At 41.6% G+C, this 21,469-nt stretch overlaps 1 protein-coding gene across 2 annotated transcripts in view; it reads right to left on the bottom strand.

Annotated features, from left to right (window-relative positions):
- itpr3 (inositol 1,4,5-trisphosphate receptor, type 3) overlaps nucleotides 1–19,942 on the bottom strand; it is a 109,284-nt gene extending 89,342 nt beyond the window's left edge. The window contains exon 1 of one of the 2 annotated variants that reach the window (XM_084070220.1): nucleotides 19,261–19,942. In XM_084070220.1, coding sequence (XP_083926346.1) covers nucleotides 19,261–19,352 — 92 coding nt within the window. In that variant the 5' untranslated portion in view covers nucleotides 19,353–19,942. The remainder of the gene's footprint in view (nucleotides 1–19,260) is intronic. The other variant, XM_084070221.1, reaches the window with a different exon arrangement.
- Nucleotides 19,943–21,469: the final 1,527 nt, after the last annotated feature.

Here is a 21,469-nt window from a genome sequence, read left to right as displayed (position 1 = left end):
ACTTTCACAATATAGATTGATATTGATGTTTCTAATTGTGATAATGAACATGATCATTTTGATGTCATTAACCTGATTTGTTCCCTTAGGCCTGACCTTGTTGAAGTGCCATTGGAAAATTGTGAATTCATTTGTTTTTTCTTAGCCCAGAAACAGCTAAGTTCCGCTTGTTGACATCGGTGACTTTGTGTGGATCAGGAAGTAACAAGTTTCGCAGGAAGGGCTGGAGGTCACCACTGTGGGAGGGTCGGTTTCAGGTGTTGGTGCGCCCGGACCGTGCACAGTTATTAGCGTTTTTTGATACTTTTTTTCGCGGGTTTGTGACGGATTTCGGGTACCTATATATACACTGTTATCAAAATGGCTGAATATGACATAAACAAATTAAAATTAAAAAGTAAAGTTATGCTTTTTTTTTTTTTTTGGGGTGGGCAGAAAAACCAAATGGGTGGGCCCAGGCCTACCTATGCCCACCCGTGGCTACGCCCCTGGGAGATGGTCAATGTGGCTGCACACATCACACTGTATGTAAGCTATTCAAGGGCGCAGCCCGGCCTAAAGCCAACAAATAGACTTGTGCGCTGCACCGACTAGATGTCATGTGCAATTGGCATTGTACCACCACCTGAGGCTTCCATGTACAAAGGGAGGATGAAGAGTTGAAGTGTTTGTTGTTCCCATTTGTTGTATCCAATATTGTCAGTAATACCTTAATTGAATTCTACTGTTATGATTTATTTGACAACTTTTGCTAGTTGCCTGCCTGTTTGGACCCCGCCCATGACTGATCATGACGTGACAGAACAGACCCCCCTCAGATGCAGACTGCTTAATGCTTCACTAATGATGGTTTTGCACAGATGCCTTATTTTGCCCAACTTCACATAAGGCCATTGATTGGAATGATTGTTGTGGCTGTACTCAGTAAAAGCAGTACAGGCACTAGCCTAGGGTATTTCCTATTCTTAGATCTTATCTATATTATGTCTGCTAGCTCTGTTCAGGTAGGAGTGCTTTCACACCACGCAAACAGCCTGTTTCTGCATGTATAACTCATCTTGCTATGTTTTAGGGATGGCCAACCGTTAACCGTTACCCGTTAAGAAATTGGCAACCGGTTAACACAAACGGCTAATGGCAAACCGTTAAAATATATATATATACATATTTTGAAGGGCCAAGTCTACAACTGCAACCACACATGACTTCCACTAAACTAACACTAGTAAACACAAAAAGAAGCGCGAGCAAAGAGAAGTGGTGTTTGGGATTTAAAAAACGGTGTATTTTTCTTCTTTTAATTGGTAAATAGCGCTTTTTTTTTGGGAACACATTTCCTTAACAGTTAATGATTAATTAGTCGGTAAGGCCTAACAGCAACCGATTAATAAAATGTCTCCATTTGGCCATCATGTATTTTATTGTTACTGATGTTGGATGTTGATCTAGTATTACTAATTCACATGATTTTGGGCTATATGGTTATTTTACTGTGTGTGGATGTTTCGCTTCCCTGTTTCAGTTTGGTGATTAAATGTGTGAAAAGTAATCAAAGGAAGAATGATGAAGCGAATTTATATTATTATATTATATTGCTTAGCCTTGATTAGTTTGTGTTGGTAAAAGTTTGAGTTTGAGAGCTGAGAACCAGAACCTCTTTGCTGATAAGGCCGGAATAGGGAGTTCAGGTCGGCAGGTCTCAGCTGCCAGTAAGTCAGAGGCCCCTTTGTTTTATTGCCAGATGAGATATGTTTTAGCACTGACAAGCTCAGGAGAAGACATCAAATTAATTATTGTTTTCCTGTAACCAATTATGAGCGGACCGTCAGAGAAGAGCAAGTCAGTCTATCTCTGTGCTTTGCTGGTGTAGGATGTACTGTATGTGTATGTTGTGTGACTGTTACAGCGCTGTAAATAAATATTTCTATTATCACTTAACATTGTATCTGAGCATTGTTTTGCTGATTTTTTGAGAGTTTATAATTCTGCTAGACTAAAAGGGTAAGACCACTTTGGTAGAGGTTTGGGTTGTGTAGTTACCTTGCTATGATGTAACTCCAAAGGTGGGCAAGAAATCAAAAATAATTGCTCCATTGATTAGAAATTGATAATTCAAAAATATGCTCCTCATTGACTTACATTGTACGGTAAAACATCTCTCAAAGTCACTCTTTTAGCCCATAAATGAACCCAAACATAGCTGATTCAGACAATATAGAGCATCACCAAACCCAGTACTGATCCGCGGATCCAGTCCAGGTTTTCTACTGGCTAAATCAACAGGAAGTTGACATTTTTATTAAAAAAAAAAAAAACAGTTCTGGGTTTGGTGATGTTCTATATTGTCTGAATCAACTTTGTTTGCGTTCGTTTATGTGCTAAAAGAGTGACTTTGAGAGCTGTTTTACCGTACAATGTAAGTCAATGAGGAGCATATTTTGAATTATCAATTTCTAATCAATGGAGCAATTATTTTTGAATTCTTGCCCACCTTTGGAGTTACATCATGGCAAGGTAACTACACAACCCAAACCTCTACCAAAGTGGTCTTGCCCTTTAACGACTGAAATCCATAAATTGTAAGCAAGGATTTCCACATCAGGACTCAGGGGAGTTAAGAATTCAGAATATCAACAAAAGACACTGGTGTCTAAATGACAAGAAAGAGACACTGGTGTCTACATGACAAGAAAGAGACACTGGTGTCTACATGACAAGAAAGAGACACTGGTGTCTGCATGACAAGAAAGAGACACTGGTGTCTACATGACAAGAAAGAGACACTGGTGTCTACAGGACAAGAAAGAGACACTGGTGTCTGCATGACAAGAAAGAGACACTGGTGTCTACATGACAAGAAAGAGACACTGGTGTCTACATGACAAGAAAGAGACACTGGTGTCTACATATTGACAAGAAAGAGACACTGGTGTCTACATGACAAGAAAGAGACACTGGTGTCTACATATTGACAAGAAAGAGACACTGGTGTCTACATGACAAGAAAGAGACACTGGTGTCTACATGACAAGGAAGAGACACTGGTGTCTACATATTGACAAGAAAGAGACACTGGTGTCTACATGACAAGAAAGAGACACTGGTGTCTACATGACAAGAAAGAGACACTGGTGTCTGCATGACAAGAAAGAGACACTGGTGTCTACATGACAAGAAAGAGACACTGGTGTCTACATGACAAGAAAGAGACACTGGTGTCTACATATTGACAAGAAAGAGACAGAGGAGAAAGTGGTACAGTCAGCTGGGGTATTAAGGCCACTGTGGTCTCAGGGCATGCTATTTTTTTAGGGGCACAAGGCCAAACTGAGGGGCAATGACGGCCATGGCCTTTGTGGCCTCCCTTAAATACCTGCCCTGGTACCAAGACATCAGACACACATGCTTCCCACAGATTATAAACAAAAAAAACGGTTCCTATCTGCTGGGTGAAGCAGAGCAATGTGCAAACACACAGCGGCAAGATTAGTGAGCTGTTGGGACAGGAAAAGGATGTGCGATGGAATACAACCACTGTACAGAAGACTACTAATCATATTAGTGTAATTTGTGCACCATACACATCTCAGTACATACTGTACAAACAGAGCACTTTAAAACATATTGAGACCGGGAACGCATCTGTGAGTGATTTTCTTTTTTTTAAGTCGTGTAAAGTTTTAGCAAATCTTAATATATTTTGAACATTTTTAACTCAAATCTTTGCTTCTGGGGAGGTCCCTGGAACAAGACCCCCAAAATAAAATAAAAACTATGTTGTTCCAGGGACCCCCAGAAGCAAAGATTTGAGTTAAAAACGTTTGCTTTAAAAATGTATATATATTCAAAGATTTGCACCAATTTTCACGATAAAAATAAATAAATAGCAGATCTACAAGCTCATAGCACGGCACTCTATGAGCTTGTAGATCTGCTATTTTTGAATAGCCAAAGAAATCTAAAAATGACACAGATGCATTCCCAGTCTTAATGGGTTAAACACATTTGGGGGGGAAAGTGTTGGTATTATTAAAAGTTATCTTTACATATCTGAATATTATATTATCGTTGCTGTCGGGTGGAAGTCCAAAACTGTTCGTTTTTTTTTATTATTATTTTAAAAACATTGTAAAGTAGTGAAAATAGCTGATCTACAAGCTTGGCTCGGCTATTTCCACTACTTTGTGTGACATTCTTGTATAATGAAGGATGAAGTAGGGCATTTATTTACGAAAAAACATAAACAGTTGAAATATGGAGATTACGGTTTCTGCCCGACAGCAATGATATATACACAATGACGTTCTGTGGGTGGGCTTGTCTGTGGCCGGTGTGCAGATATGCCCTTATATGGACTTCACTGGACATTCCTCAAACCCCAGCATTGACGGCCAAGCTGAAAACGTCACATGATGCCCATATATGGAGATACCTCAGCGCAAATCAACATGGTCAGCATGGCAACGTTTTCCTTTGTGAATGACATCACATGCCCATATATGGAGATTCCCGACAACAGAAAGCCAGAGAGGGAAAGCAGGGGACAGACTCTTAGAGGGAGAGAGGGAGGGGAGAGAGAGGAGAGAGAGCAGAGAGAGGAGAGAGAGGAGAGAGAGAGGAGAGAGAGGGAGTGACTGTGAGGGATAACTAATTCCATTACGTTTTAGTCATCTGGAATGTCATAAATTTAGTGTAGTTTTAGTCGACTAAATATCATAAGATTATAGTCGACTGAATCTACAGTTGATTTAGTCAACTATAATGTATTTTGGCGGTCGTAATGGCTGATTTACAATCTGATCTACAAGCTCACAAGCGCGGCGCATTGTGAGCTTGTAGATCTGCTATTTTAAGAGTGCAACACCCGAGCGCAACCAAACATAAAATGACTTGTCTTAGTTCTACTGGATGGATCTCTTCTTCACTCGTCACTCCCTGACATTTTAGTCTAGTTTTTATTTGTTGACAAAATGGTCAATATATTTAGTCTATATATACGAATATATACGCTAAAGTGCATTAACTACATTTTTGGCCACACCGACTTATTTGTGTATCCCAAAGGTCAAATTAGCCTTTGGGTTTTTTGGGGGATAAACAATTACCTCAAGAACAGATATACAATTAGTGTAATATCACTTATATACCGATATCTCATTTGGCTGACCAGTTGAAACACTTTTAAAGCCATTTATTAGTTTAAAAAGAAAATAGTAGTTACTGCACTCTGGATTTGTATAGGGCAGAATAGCGGAACCTGAACCCAGTATGGCAAAGCGTTGCAACGCTTTGCGACACGTTGCTACACTTTGCAACACGTCAGCGCAATAACCCCATGCAATGCCGGGCAAGCTGATAACGTTTTGTTTCTATTTTAAAGTCTGCCTATTTGGTTTCACTGTTAAACAGCACTGTTTACACAATTCTTTATTCTCGTATGCAGGCGACTTTAATTGTACAAACTTGTTTTCGTTTTATTTTTTTTACTATATTTTACATTTTCTTCGGCAATGTACAACGTTTCACTCTCCAACAAAGCCCTCTGAATTGAACTGAATTGAGAGGGGGAGGGGGGGCAGACAGACTCAGAGACAGACAGACAGACAGATAAAGAGACTGTGCCCTCGGTTCTGTTTCCTAAACTTTGATCATTATAGAGATCAAAACTAATCTCACACTCACACACACGCGCACACACACACACACACACACACACACACACACCTGTGTGTGTGTGTGTGTGTGTGTGTGTGTGTGTGTGTGTGTGTGTGTGTGTGTGTGTGTGTGTGTGTGTGTGTGTGTGTGTGTGTGCACACGCATGTGTCTGTCTGTCTGTGTGTGCGTGCCTGCCTGGGAGCTGTGTGTGTAAAGTGACATTCTAATATAGTTAATGGATTTCTGAATGGACTCCTAATCTCTCTGATTTACCGCCTGGCTCCACCACAATCAACTACTACATGCTACTACTGCTGTGTGTGTGCGTGCATGTGTGCGTGCGTGCGTGCTAATTCTTCATTAGGAGAATAACCCCTTGAGACGTAGCATCTCATTTTGGAGGGCGTCCTCAAAGACAATAATACAATATGAACACAGTGAGGCAAAACATTTAACAATAAAACAAATAACAAGTGAAGAGCCTCCAGCACAGAGATACACACTTCAACAAACAAAACCGTTCCAGCCATGACATCACTTGACATCAATTCATCTTTCGATGAATTGAGTACAAAGATTCTTAAGAACCCCAATGGAAACAAGCCAGAGTGTTTAAAATTTAAAATTCTCTTAACAGACCTTGTATTGAACTGTACTTCCCTGTGCCTAGTCAATCAATCAATTGAGGTATTTTTACTTTACTGGAGTATTTCCAATTTTCAGTACTTTTACTTCTACTCCACTACATCTCAGAGACAAATATTGTACTTTTACTCCACTACAATTATAACTAATAAACTTTAGTTACTGGTTACTTTGTAGATTTGGATTATTATTCCAAAACATACGTATAACCACTTCAGCCCTACAGTATATACATTTCGGCCATTTGAAAATAGCAGATCTACAAGCTCACAATGTGAGCTTGTAGATCTGCTATTTTCAAAAGATTTTCATTTGAAATGGGACATTCTGCAGAGGTACATTTTGAAACCAATACAATTGCACTTTTACTCAAGTCAATTTTGAATTCCACACTTTTACTTGTAACAGAGTATTTCTACATTGCAGTATTGATGCTTTTACTTAAGTAAAAAATGTGAGTACTTTTTCCACCACTGATTATAGGCATATATCGGTTTTGTTTTCGCTGTTTGCTTTGGTAGACAGGGACGTTGTTGGCCTACCAAAACAAACAAAACCAAAATACTGCGAGGGGACAATGTGTTTCTGCAGGTAAACACCACCACATCACTAGAGTGGCTGCTGGCATAGAGGGAAATGATGGGTAAAAACATGTATTATTATTGTTTGATTTTGTAAACACAGGCCAGAGTTACACACTATGCCTTTATGTCTCTTACATAAATGTACAAAACATTCAAATACAGCTAATGTGAGGCCTGTCCTTATTCTGTCTAAAGACATGTCTTCAAAAGAGACCTCACACGCTGCTCATCCTATATAATATCACTAATGGCAACGGCCAATCAGGGCCTTTGTCTGCATGTGTCCCAGGTGTGTGTGTGTGTGTGTGTGTGTGTGTGTGTGTGTGTGTGTGTGTGTGTGTGTGTGTGTGTGTGTGTGTGTGTGTGTGTGTGTGTGTGTGTGTGTGTGTGTGTGTGTATATGTGTGTGTGTGTGTGTGTTGGCTGGCTGACTGACTGACTTCTATGAATGGAGCAATCACCAGCACACAACCAAATATGTCCTAGCACACACACACACACACACACACACACACACACACACACACACACACACACACACACACACACACACACACACACACACACACACACACACACACACACACACACACACACACACACACACACACACACACACACACACACACACACACACACATTCCAGCGGACAAAAGGCAGTGTTGAAGTGGAGAGTTGTGATGAGTTGTCAGAGTGACTAATGTTCGTCAGCTCAATGTCAGAGCTATCTGTCTGTCTGTCTGTCTGTCTGTCTGTCTGTCTGTCTGTCTGTCTGTCTGTCTGTCTGCCTGCCTGCCTGCCTTTCAGACATGATGAATGCAGTTCAAAGTGCTTTACGTTCAAATTAAAACAAAGGTAAAATAAAGAGCAAAGTAATAAAAGTTCAAATCTGGTCGACAGTGGAATTAAAACAGGATAAAATCAGTTAAAAGGAGATCAGTTAAAGGCAAGGTCATAGAAGTGTGTTTATAGCAGAATCTTAAAAGCCATCAGCCGAGGTTGCCTGTCTGATACGTTCAATTGACTGGAGAGTATGGAAGCCACCTGAGTATGCAAATGTCTGAACCCACACATTCAAATGTAGACAGACAGACAGACAGACATAGTAAAAATAAACAAATAGCCAATCTACAAGCTCACAATGTGTCGAGATGCGACACGTACTGAGCTTGTAGATCTGCTATTGTTACTATTTCTTAAAATTGTTTTTCTTCTTTTGTTTATGGAATTTCTTAGATTTTTTTAATGAAATTCTCTGAAAAATTTATATACTGTATATTTTTTCATATTTTTGAAAATGTTTTGAAATAAATAACCCACGGTGAGGCCTTTAAGGAGGGCCTTTCAGGCAAGCCGCAAGTGGAGCCTGCAGTACCACCACGGCCTAAGACACCATCACGAGTGAAATGTTTGGAGCGGGGGAGTCTGGTGCAACGCTCAGGTCCTGGACCTGGTGAGACGAAGGAGGAGCCCGGACAGGAGGCCACCCACAGAGCCTAGTCCCTCCCCCGGTCCCGGCAGAGTAGTTCTGGAGATGCGGATTGAGTGGCCCTGTCTTGCCCTAAGAGAACTGACCGTGGGTAGCTACTGCGACGTAAGTCGAGGCTTGATCAACCCCAGCAGGGTCACCTGGGCGAGGTGTATGTTGCGAGACCGGAAACAGCAGTCGACCCTAGGCTGCAACACTGATGATACGTCCCAGGTGCATCCATGTAGGAGTCACACCCCCCTAACACACAATGTATGTAACATACAACGTACAATCTGTCACCTGCTCTATAATTGGGGTGACACTCGTGACAGCATTTGGCTACAGGGAAAATAGTTTCTCTTTCTTGCTCTCTCTCTCGCATTACATGTTTTTCATCTACTAGTTTAGCAGCTTCCATGTGTCTCACAGAGCATAAGGTGTTGGGTCACAACGAAACACCAGAATAGCTTCAGTGCAATTTACAATTTAGGCTCTTATACAGAGAGACAGTGTGTCTCAGCAAACTATGATCACAGGTAAACCAAGAACCTCTAGTATTGTCTAAAAACAATACTATATCAACAAATAATGTGCATACTGAAACTATAAGATGCCAGGTATTAAACAGCATATGTCTGAATAACATGCTATCTCAATTGCATTTCCAACAAGAAAAATAAGCCTAACAAATAATATTCCCTCGTTCTGTGTTTTTATGACGTGGTGGCACTGTCTAACACACCGGCACCGTCCAAAGCTCCAGCATGCATACAATAGGCTCTATTCACAGCAGCCATATTTTCACTCCCTTAACAGGTGTTACCAATGATACTAACGAAGGCTCTGTTCCATTTCGTGTAGCACAGTGGTTCTCAGATTTTTCAATTTCCACGACCCCCATAACTCTGAGTGTACAAATGTACATTGTACATACATTTGTACACTCTCAGAGTTACACACCCGTAAGGGGCCATTTGGAACCCCCTTAAGGACCCACATTTTAGTCCCACTGGTGTAGCAGTGTTTCCAGTGAGTCGACATGCATAATATCAGCACCCTGACTCTGTTTGACCAGAATGGAACAGAGCCTTCATTAGTATCATTGGCAACACCTGTGAATGTCTTCACAATATGGCTGCTGTGCATAGAGCCTATTCATTAGGTTGATTTGATTTGATTTGTTTACAAAACAGGAAGGATATTCATACAGTATACAACTTCTTGCCAAGAGGTGACGGAATATTGTTGTGAGTGTGCGTGTGAGGTAAGAAACCCTAGAAGGGCTTATGAGAGAACCTCACCGCTTACATTACATTTTATTACGCGGCTTGGTTGAATGCTTGATTCTGATTGGTCAATCACGGAATTCAGCGGTGTGTTATTTCTTGATAATGACCGATTACAGACCGCTGACTAATTTGACTAATCAAAGGCTCAGAGCACCTGGCTCTGAGCCCTTCCAACATGACAGCCATGTAAACAAACACACCATGTCATTTACAGCTAAACGTTGCTCTCAAGAATGTTTTTGAAAACATTTGAAGCGAGAAATAGACGATACAATAACCGAAAATGTATTCTATTTCATCAACACTTCCTTGTTTTCCGAGGCAACCGTGTCCGCCCAGCGCAACACTTATGAGATACTTTCATTGCCGTAAGCAAGGAAATACTTTGTTTTGTTGTTACTTTTGGGTCAATTTATTAATGTATTTATTAAGTAGCCGTGTAATAAGCGGGATAATTGACGGGTCGCCGGTCATTATTGATAAATAAATCCCTTCAGGATCATTAGGCACCCCCGCTAGACCGCTACGCGGTCCTGTCGGGATTTATTTATCAATAATGACCGGCGAACCGTCAATTATCCCTTGCATATTGCACTTGTATTGAGACTTGAGATCCGATGACTGTGAAAGCCATAGAATATGATTCACATCATTTTCATACTCATCAAATCGAGGGCATTGTCATCCTGGAAGAGACCACTCCCATGGGGATAGAAATGTCTATGTTTCATCATAGGATAAAGATAAGAATCAGAATAACTTTGCACTGGTGGTGTGCAGTAACCAAGTGAACCCAAGCCATGCCAGTAAAATGCCCCTCACAGCACAACAGAGCCACTGGAAGTCCAGTTTGCATGGTTGGGGTCAGCCATTCAGGCCTGTTCCTCTCTCTTGTTGTACTGTACTGTATGCCACACAGGCCTGTTCCTCTCTCTTGTTGTACTGTACTGTATGCCACACAGGCCTGTTCCTCTCTCTTGTTGTACACAGGCACTTATGTGGAGAATATGGTGAGGGACAACTCGTCTGACCACAACCCCATTTCCACATCTCTGTAGACCAGTGCCTATTGGCTCTATTCACAGCAGCCATATTGTCACTTCCTTCACAGGTGTTACCAATGATACTAATGAAGGCTCTGTTCCATTCTGGTCAAACAGAGTCAGGGTGCTAATATTGTGCATGTTGGCTCACTGGAAACACCATTGGGTCTACAGTTGGGGTCCAGGGACCCTCATGGCCTTCCAAATGGCCCCTTACAGGTGTGTAACTCTGAGAGTGCACAAATGGAACCAAATGGACCCTTACGGGTCCATTTGGTTCCATTTGTGCACTCTCAAGAGTTATGGGGGTCGTGGAAACCACTGTGCTACACTAAATGGAACAGAGCCTTCATTAGTATCATTGGTAACACCTGTGAATGTCTTCATAATATGGCTGCTGTGAATAGAGCCTATTGGGTCATGCACCACTTAACCCATTCAATCCGGGAACGGATACTGTAGTGTGTCATTTTAGATTTTTTGTTGCTATAACCATTATTTTATACTTTGGGATATTCAAAAATAGCAGATATACAGTACATAGTGCGGCACCAAGTGCTGTGCTACGGGCTTGTAGATCTGCAATTATTTTGAAAAATCGTTAAAACGTGTGCAAATCTTTGAATATATATATGTATTTTACAGCAAACATTTTTAACTCAACTCTTTGCTTCTGGGGGGATTCTACAAATGTCTTCTAAATCCTAACAGTTGTTTTTTTTAAACTTATGTTGCTATACTGTTACCGTATATCAGTGGTTTCTCAAACTTTTTCATGTCAAGGACCACCCAAAATGATATGTATTTGGCCACGGACCCCCATCTCAAAATATTTTGTTCCAGGGACCCCCAACAGAAGCAAAGATTTTTGTTAAAAACATATATACTGTATAATATTTTGCTCATATCTCAATTGCATTTCCAACAAGAAAAATAAGCCTAACAAATAATATTCCCTCGTTCTGTGTTTTTATGACGTGGTGGCACTGTCTAACACACCGGTCCAAAGCTCCAGCATGCATACAATAGGCTCTATTCACAGCAGCCATATTTTCACTCCCTTAACAGGTGTTACCAATGATACTAACGAAGGCTCTGTTCCATTTCGTGTAGCACAGTGGTTCTCAGATTTTTCAATTTCCACGACCCCCATAACTCTGAGTGTACAAATGTACATTGTACATACATTTGTACACTCTCAGAGTTACACACCCGTAAGGGGCCATTTGGAACCCCCTTAAGGACCCACATTTTAGTCCCACTGGTGTAGCAGTGTTTCCAGTGAGTCGACATGCATAATATCAGCACCCTGACTCTGTTTGACCAGAATGGAACAGAGCCTTCATTAGTATCATTGGCAACACCTGTGAATGTCTTCACAATATGGCTGCTGTGCATAGAGCCTATTCATTAGGTTGATTTGATTTGATTTGTTTACAAAACAGGAAGGATATTCATACAGTATACAACTTCTTGCCAAGAGGTGACGGAATATTGTTGTGAGTGTGCGTGTGAGGTAAGAAACCCTAGAAGGGCTTATGAGAGAACCTCACCGCTTACATTACATTTTATTACGCGGCTTGGTTGAATGCTTGATTCTGATTGGTCAATCACGGAATTCAGCGGTGTGTTATTTCTTGATAATGACCGATTACAGACCGCTGACTAATTTGACTAATCAAAGGCTCAGAGCACCTGGCTCTGAGCCTTTCCAACATGACAGCCATGTAAACAAACACACCATGTCATTTACAGCTAAACGTTGCTCTCAAGAATGTTTTTGAAAACATTTGAAGCGAGAAATAGACGATACAATAACCGAAAATGTATTCTATTTCATCAACACTTCCTTGTTTTCCGAGGCAACCGTGTCCGCCCAGCGCAACACTTATGAGATACTTTCATTGCCGTAAGCAAGGAAATACTTTGTTTTGTTGTTACTTTTGGGTCAATTTATTAATGTATTTATTAAGTAGCCGTGTAATAAGCGGGATAATTGACGGGTCGCCGGTCATTATTGATAAATAAATCCCTTCAGGATCATTAGGCACCCCCGCTAGACCGCTACGCGGTCCTGTCGGGATTTATTTATCAATAATGACCGGCGAACCGTCAATTATCCCTTGCATATTGCACTTGTCTTGAGACTTGAGATCCGATGACTGTGAAAGCCATAGAATATGATTCACATCATTTTCATACTCATCAAATCGAGGGCATTGTCATCCTGGAAGAGACCACTCCCATGGGGATAGAAATGTCTATGTTTCATCATAGGATAAAGATAAGAATCAGAATAACTTTGCACTGGTGGTGTGCAGTAACCAAGTGAACCCAAGCCATGCCAGTAAAATGCCCCTCACAGCACAACAGAGCCACTGGAAGTCCAGTTTGCATGGTTGGGGTCAGCCATTCAGGCCTGTTCCTCTCTCTTGTTGTACTGTACTGTATGCCACACAGGCCTGTTCCTCTCTCTTGTTGTACTGTACTGTATGCCACACAGGCCTGTTCCTCTCTCTTGTTGTACACAGGCACTTATGTGGAGAATATGGTGAGGGACAACTCGTCTGACCACAACCCCATTTCCACATCTCTGTAGACCAGTGCATATTGGCTCTATTCACAGCAGCCATATTGTCACTTCCTTCACAGGTGTTACCAATGATACTAATGAAGGCTCTGTTCCATTCTGGTCAAACAGAGTCAGGGTGCTAATATTGTGCATGTTGGCTCACTGGAAACACCATTGGGTCTACAGTTGGGGTCCAGGGACCCTCATGGCCTTCCAAATGGCCCCTTACAGGTGTGTAACTCTGAGAGTGCACAAATGGAACCAAATGGACCCTTACGGGTCCATTTGGTTCCATTTGTGCACTCTCAAGAGTTATGGGGGTCGTGGAAACCACTGTGCTACACTAAATGGAACAGAGCCTTCATTAGTATCATTGGTAACACCTGTGAATGTCTTCATGATATGGCTGCTGTGAATAGAGCCTATTGGGTCATGCACCACTTAACCCATTCAATCCGGGAACGGATACTGTAGTGTGTCATTTTAGATTTTTTGTTGCTATAACCATTATTTTATACTTTGGGATATTCAAAAATAGCAGATATACAGTACATAGTGCGGCACCAAGTGCTGTGCTACGGGCTTGTAGATCTGCAATTATTTTGAAAAATCGTTAAAACGTGTGCAAATCTTTGAATATATATATGTATTTTACAGCAAACATTTTTAACTCAACTCTTTGCTTCTGGGGGGATTCTACAAATGTCTTCTAAATCCTAACAGTTGTTTTTTTTAAACTTATGTTGCTATACTGTTACCGTATATCAGTGGTTTCTCAAACTTTTTCATGTCAAGGACCACCCAAAATGATATGTATTTGGCCACGGACCCCCATCTCAAAATATTTTGTTCCAGGGACCCCCAACAGAAGCAAAGATTTTTGTTAAAAACATATATACTGTATAAGATTTTGCTCATAGCGTGCCGCGCTATGAGCTAGTATATCTGCTATTTTTGAATAGCCAAAGAAATCTAAAATGACACAGACGCGTTCCCGAATTGAATGTGTTATTGCACGAGCGTCACAGTCATGAAATGTGTGCCACTGACTACATTTTACTGACGTCTTTCCCACAGATCTAAATGCAGATGTCACTTCAGTAGCTGTCCCTATTGGAACAGCGGGCCAGTTGGCCAGATATTTTTGACGGTGTCCCAATAGCGAACCATATTTCTAAGTCACTTAGATCTTTTTTTTCTCTTTCCATCTTGTTGACCCAAAATCGAGGTCCTTTTTTTTATACACATGCCACAGAGCAGGATAGGAAGTTAATTGCTTAATTGGCATTCAGACAGTACACCTACTATGGATGGAGGCACCCGCATCCGTTATGGTTCTCCTCTCATTTAGTCTGAAGAAGTCTGTCATATTAAAGGCCAGACTGCCGGCACCGATGCAACTCCTTGCGACAAAACTGTTTAAAGGCCAGTCCACACCAATGCAACTCCTTACAACTGCCATTGGCAATAACGGTTGCAAGGAGTTGCATGTTGCAAGGAGTTGCATGTTGCAAGGAGTTGCGACTAGTTGCATTGGTGTGGACGTGATGCTCAACATAGCTCACCACCACCTCTACTGCAGCATGTTGGCGATCGGACTCTCTCCACCTACTCGTACGGCTGGGCAAATAACAGCAAATACATGACCCACATTTAGAACATTTAGAACCAATAACCGACAATAACTCCATTTTTACATACTCTACCATACAGATTGGACAAAATGACATGGTAGCCATATTAGCAGCCATATTATGAAGACATTCACAGGTGTTACCAATGATACTAATGAAGGCTCTGTTCCATTCTGGTCAAACAGAGTCAGGGTGCTGATATTGTGCATGTTGGCTCACTGGAAACACTCTGTTACACCAGTGGGTCTAAAGTTGGGGTCCAGGGACCCTCATGGGCTTCCAAATGGCCCCTTACAGGTGTGTAACTCTGAGAGTGTACAAATGGAACCAAATGGACCCGTAAGGGTCCATTTGGTTCCATTTGTACACTCTCAGAGTTATGGGGGTCGTCGTGGAAACCACTGTGCTACACTACATGGAACAGAGCCTTCATTAGTATCATGGGTAACACCTGTGAAGGAAGTGATAATATGGCTGCTGTGCATAGAGCCTATATCGTTGCCATAAATGGTTTATCTTGATGAAACTGTATATGACTGAAATGTGTATATCCTTTGGTGTCCACTAACTGTTACTTTTCAGGATTCAAAAAAAGAAAAAAGTCAACATATCGTAACATTTTGAGCTTGTAGATCTGATATTATTTGTACTTGCGTGACACTGCAGTATTAGTAGTAGTAGTAGTAGTAGTACACACACACACACACACACACACACACACACACACACACACACACACACACACACACACACACACACACACACACACACACACACACACACACACACACAGAAAAGAAAGAAACACACACTCCTGGAAATCTACCACAGGCATGCTGGCATGACTTCCCTTTCCTTTAAAAAGAGAACAATGTGCTCGCACACGCACACGCACACACACACACACACACACACACACACACACACACAGAAAATACAGAAAATACAGACACAAACTCCTGTTTGAACTTCACATGCATGCAGACACATACAGACGCACCCACGCACGCATGCACGCACACACACACACACGCGAGCACACACACACACACACACACACACACACACACACACACACACACACACACACACACACACACACACACACACAACATACACACACAACATACACACACATTCATCCAGGTATAGGGTGTATCTCATTTGATCATTTGACACAATCCTGTTATCTTTCTACCTTCACCTAACTGACTCACTAGTACCTCACACACCCACACCCTAACACCCACACCCTAACACACACACACACCCTAGTCCATTAAACACTGACTATGTTTACCACACAGTATCCTGTATGTATGCTATAATGCACATCGTTGCTGTCAGGCAAAAACCTCTTATCTCCATATTCTAACTTTTTGTGTTTTTCGTAAATTAATGCCCTAATTTCTTTTTCTTTCTTTTTTCTATCCCACAATTTTGTAACCCATTTTCTCACCCAGTGCCAATTGCCTAAGCTTGTAATCCTACTCTCCCTCTGCCAGCCTGGGGAGAGCCCCGAACTGAGCTCAAGCTTCCTTCAATGCATGAGGAGTGAGCATGCCGCTTCTTCTTATCACCTGACAGGGGGGGAATTTCCCCGCGTGGAAGAAACATGTTATTCCAACCAGTTCCTTTCCCCTCCATCAGGCGCCCCGGCCGACCAGGGGGAGGCAGTATAGAGACCAGGATTACTGCATGTTTTTTGTGAGAATACCTACCCTAGGAGAACATGCAAACTCCACACAGAAAGGCCCTTTCACCAACCTCACCTAGGGTATGGGCACTGATGACGCGGAGGAGAGCACACGCCCCCAGCGCCCACAGCGCCCCCCGAGGGAATCGAGGACCTTCTAGCTGTGAGGCGACAGCGTTAGCGACTGGGCATTAAATGAATACCCTACTTGATCATACTACAGCGTCACACAAAACAATCAAAAGTACCAGATCCACAGCCCGGACCACTGGCGTAGTGGTCCAGGCACATAGGCTACAATGTAGCCTGACAGCGCGTTGTGGGTTCGAGTCCCGACCCCAACGGCCTTTGCTACCTGTTACTGTCCTATCAATAAAAGCGTAAAAAAGGCCCAAAAATAAATCTTTAAAAAAAATGAAAAACGTAGCAGATCAACAAGCTTCGCGCCGCGTTTTAAGGTTACATTTTTAACTCTGATCTGTGCTTCTGGGAGTCCCTGGAACAACATATTTTGATGAGAAGCAAAGATTTGAGTTACAAATGTTTGCTTTAAAAATATATATAAGATTTGCACAAATTTTCACGATTTAAAAAATAAAGCCAAATAAATCTTAAAATGACACAGATGCGTTCCCGGTCTTAATGGGTCAACAAGCTTCTAACATCAAACGGCTGAAGAAAGACAACCTGATGAACTGAAGTGCTCATCAATTCCTATGGAAAAAAAGATTGGGCCCCAATTTAACCTACTTAAAGCTGCACTACGTAACTTTCCTGTCCTACCCCGGATTTGAACCCCGGGTCTCCTGCGCAAGTGCAGATTTTTTTTACCACTGAGCTATAATAGAGCCTGCATGCTTGCTCTGGGGAGAAATAGAATTTTTACCTCTCAATAGAGAGGGAGACCATTTAATATTATACAACCACCCCAATTGTTGTGTTAACATACTACACCATATAGATTGGACAAAAAAAAAAAGTTACATAATACGAAACTTAATCCACTAAGCCCAGCAGGGTTGAAATATTAGATTATTATTATGCTTTACTGTTGCACACTGCAGGAGAACAGTTCAACACCAATCTATGAAGTTACAGAATGCTGTTTTTTCAAGCGTTCATTTGTGTACAAATGTAACCAAATGGACCTGTACAATCTCAGAGTTACAAATGGACAAGTTAACACCAATCTACAAAGTTACAGAACGCTTAAAGGGGAATACCACTCATTTTCAACATTGAACTATTATCAATTATCCAGTTCTAGACAACATGGGGGGGGGGGGGACTTTTTTCTTATTTCCACACAACAGCTCTAAGGCGTATTAAAGACATAGTTCAATGTTGAAAATGAGTGGTATTCCCCTTTAAGTCATTTGAATGTGACATTATACAAGTTCTATGTAATGGCAACTTCCAAGCAATCCAAATAGATTATGGTGGGCAACCTATTTGTTATATTCTAAACCAGGGGTCTTCAACAGGGGGTCCTCAGAGTTACTAGAGGCCAATCTTTGTGTGATATGATTATTCATTTGACATTCTTATTTCTACCACTTGAACCCTAGCATCCCTTTTCTGAGGAGAACTTTAGCCAGAAATAGCAGATCAGGCGTTGTGAGCTTGTAGATCGCCTATTTTTGGCGTTTAATTTTATGCAACATGGTGGGGGGGTCCCTGCTTCATCTCTCTCTCAACTAGGGGGTCCTTGGCTTGAAAAAACGTTGAAGTCCCCTCTAAACTGTTTTATTGACATGCGTGTACGTGTAATTACCAGCCTATAATAAGAAATAAAATCAATGGTGGTTTTCAGTGTCTTGTCACAGGGTGATATAACACCAGCCTTGGAAAATAGCAAAGAGACAGCTCTGCTCATAGTGTGTCATGTTGTGTTTGGCACCTTGCAGAATACGATGTAGAGTTATGAATATACTGTGTGTTATGTTTGGCACCTTGCACACAGTAGCTAGCAGCATGTCATGTAGAGATATGAATAATATAATATATATTATAACTATAATAATATAATATAATGTGTGTTATATTTGGCACCTTGCACACAGTAGGTAGCAGCATGTCATGTACAGATATTAATAATATAATATACTGTGTTGTGTGAAATAGCACCTTACAATCTTTAACAGAACTATAGCCTAAATGAAATATCTACTGACAGCCACTCTCTAAAGCAGTGGTTCTCAAACTTTTTCATGTCAAGGACCCCCAAAATGATATGCATTTGGCCGCGGACCCCCATCTCAAAATATTTTGTTCCAGGGACCCCCAGAAGCAAAGATTTGAGTCACAAATGTTCGCTTTAAAAAATATTGCATTCAAAGAGTTTCAAAAAGAAAAACAGGATTTAAAAAAAACACACAGGATTTTTCCAAAAATAGCAGATCTATAAGCTCATAGCGCTATGAGCTTGTAGATCTGCTATTTTTGAATAGCCAAAGTATAAAAGGTAAAAAATATTGTGATGCTATATTAACACATTTTTATGGGGACCCCCTGCACCCCACCAAGGACCCCTGGGGGTCCCACTTTGAGAACCAATGCTCTTAACTGTGTGTGTGTGTGTGTGTGTGTGTGTGTGTGTGTGTGTGTGTGTGTGTGTGTGTGTGTGTGTGTGTGTGTGTGTGTGTGTGTGTGTGTGTGTGTGTGCCACTCACCCCAGGGTGCTGATGAATCCATTGACAGAGCCCTCTGCGTACAGAGACACGATGTCTCCTATGTGAAGGAAACTGGACGCAGAGTCTGACATAATGATGTTGTTGTTGTTTGTTGTTCAGTAAACAAGTCTCCTCCAGTGAAGACCCTTAAGACCCCTCAGTCCTTTGATCTTCAAACACTTTCTTCTTCAAGGAAAGTGCATGAAACTTCTTCGTCGCGTCTCTCTCCTTGTTAACATCTCCATTAAGACAGCACACACACTCTCTCTCTCTTTCTCTCCCTGTGTCTCTCTCTCTCTCTCTCTCTCTCTCTCTCTCTCTCTCTCTCTCTGTCTGTCTGTCACTCTCTCTCTCTCTCTCTCTCTCTCTCTCTCTCTCTCTCTCTCTCTCTCTCTCTCTCTCTCTGTCTGTCACACACACACTCTCTCTCTCTGTCTGTCACACACACACACACACACACACACACACACACACACACACACACACACACACACACACCCCTTCACTCTCACTTGTCTCTCTACTTTCCTTCTCTTTAGTAAATCGCCGACGCGCAAAACTGAGAATATAAACTTTGTGCTGCAGTTTGTGTTGAACAAGTGACATACTCCATGTTGTCTGTCTGTCTGTCTGTCTGTCTCTCTCTCTCTCTCTCTCTCTCTCTCTCTGTGTGTGTGTGAGTATGTCTCTCTCTCTCTATCTCTCTCTCTCTCTGTGCACCTGAACGTTGGAGGAACTGAACCAGGAAGTTGAGTCGCTCTAGTCGTTAAGGCTGTCAGCTTGAAGAAACTCCCACAGGATACACGCGCTCGCACACACACACACACACACACGCACGCACGCACGCACACACGCACACACACACACACACACACACACACACACACACACACACACACACACACACACACACACACACACACACACACACACACACACACACACATAATTAAGACATTACCACAGAACACCAGCAGTCAGTCAGGCCAACACAGTAGCAGTGGTGGAAAAAAGTACTCAAATGGTTTACTTAAGTAAAAGTATCAATACTGCAATATAGAAATACTCTGTTACAAGTACAATTCCGTAATTCAAAATGTACTTGAGTAAAAGTACAAAAGTATTGTCATCAAAATGTATGTTAAGTACCAAAAGTAAAAGTAGGCTACTCATTAGGCATAGTCCTACTTCAAGTTTTCAAATGTATAAAAATCATTTTGAAAATAGCAGATCTACAAGTTCACAATCATTGTGAGCTTGTAGATCGGCTATTTTCAATTGGTCGAAATGTATATAGGGCTAGTGGAATAAAAGTACAATATTTGCCTCTGAGGTGTAGTGGAGTAGAAGTAGAAGTACGAAAACTCAAATAGCCTACTCCATTAAAGTAAAAAATACCTCAAAATTGTACTTAAGTAGGCTACAATACTTGAGTAAATGTACTTAGTTGCTTTACACCACTGCAACACAGTAGCAGAAGGATGTTTTCATGATGTGTCATTTATTTTTCTTCCCTTCTCTTCTCTCCTCTGCACTCTCTTAATGTTTTGCTCATGTAGTTGTATGCATCCTATAATGTAATTCTATAATGTTATAATTGTGTTTCCTTAGCTTGATGTTCTGTATAGCATTGGTTCTCAAAGTGGGGTCCGGGGACCCCCAGGGGTCCTTGAGGGAGTTCCAGGGGGTCCCCAGCTAAATGATAGATTAGGCACCAAATGGACCCTTATGGGTCTGTAACTCTGAGAGTGTAAAAATGGACGGGTCCATTTGGTTCCATTTTTACACTCTCAGAGTTACATTGACATAGATTTTACAATATAAATTGCGGTCCAAGTGATAGAAAGGCCATTAAATGGGGGTCTGTAGCCCTAATGCATGTCAAACTGGGGTCCTTGAAATTAAAATGGTTGAGAATCACTGCTAAAAAATCTTCTCTTATGAGGTCCCTGGCATATCTATTGAAATGGGGGTCCGCGGGCTAATAAGTGTCAATTTGGGGGTCCTTGACATGAAAAAGTTTGAGAACCACTGCTGTATAGCACTTTCAATTGCCTACAAATAAAATTGCCTTGCCTTGCCTTGCCTGGCCACAGTGCCTCATGTGTGTGTGTGTGTGTGTGTGTGTGTGTGTGTGTGTGTGTGTGTGTGTGTGTGTGTGTGTGTGTGTGTGTGTGTGTGTGTGTGTGTGTGTGTGTGTGTGCGCAGT

Source organism: Gymnoscopelus microlampas (genome assembly GCF_963454915.1).
Source record: "Gymnoscopelus microlampas genome assembly, chromosome: 10".
In the NCBI taxonomy this organism is placed as follows: Eukaryota; Metazoa; Chordata; class Actinopteri; order Myctophiformes; family Myctophidae; genus Gymnoscopelus; species Gymnoscopelus microlampas.
The sequence above is the reverse complement of the archived record's forward strand: the minus strand, read 5'-3'. Positions and strand labels throughout refer to the sequence as shown.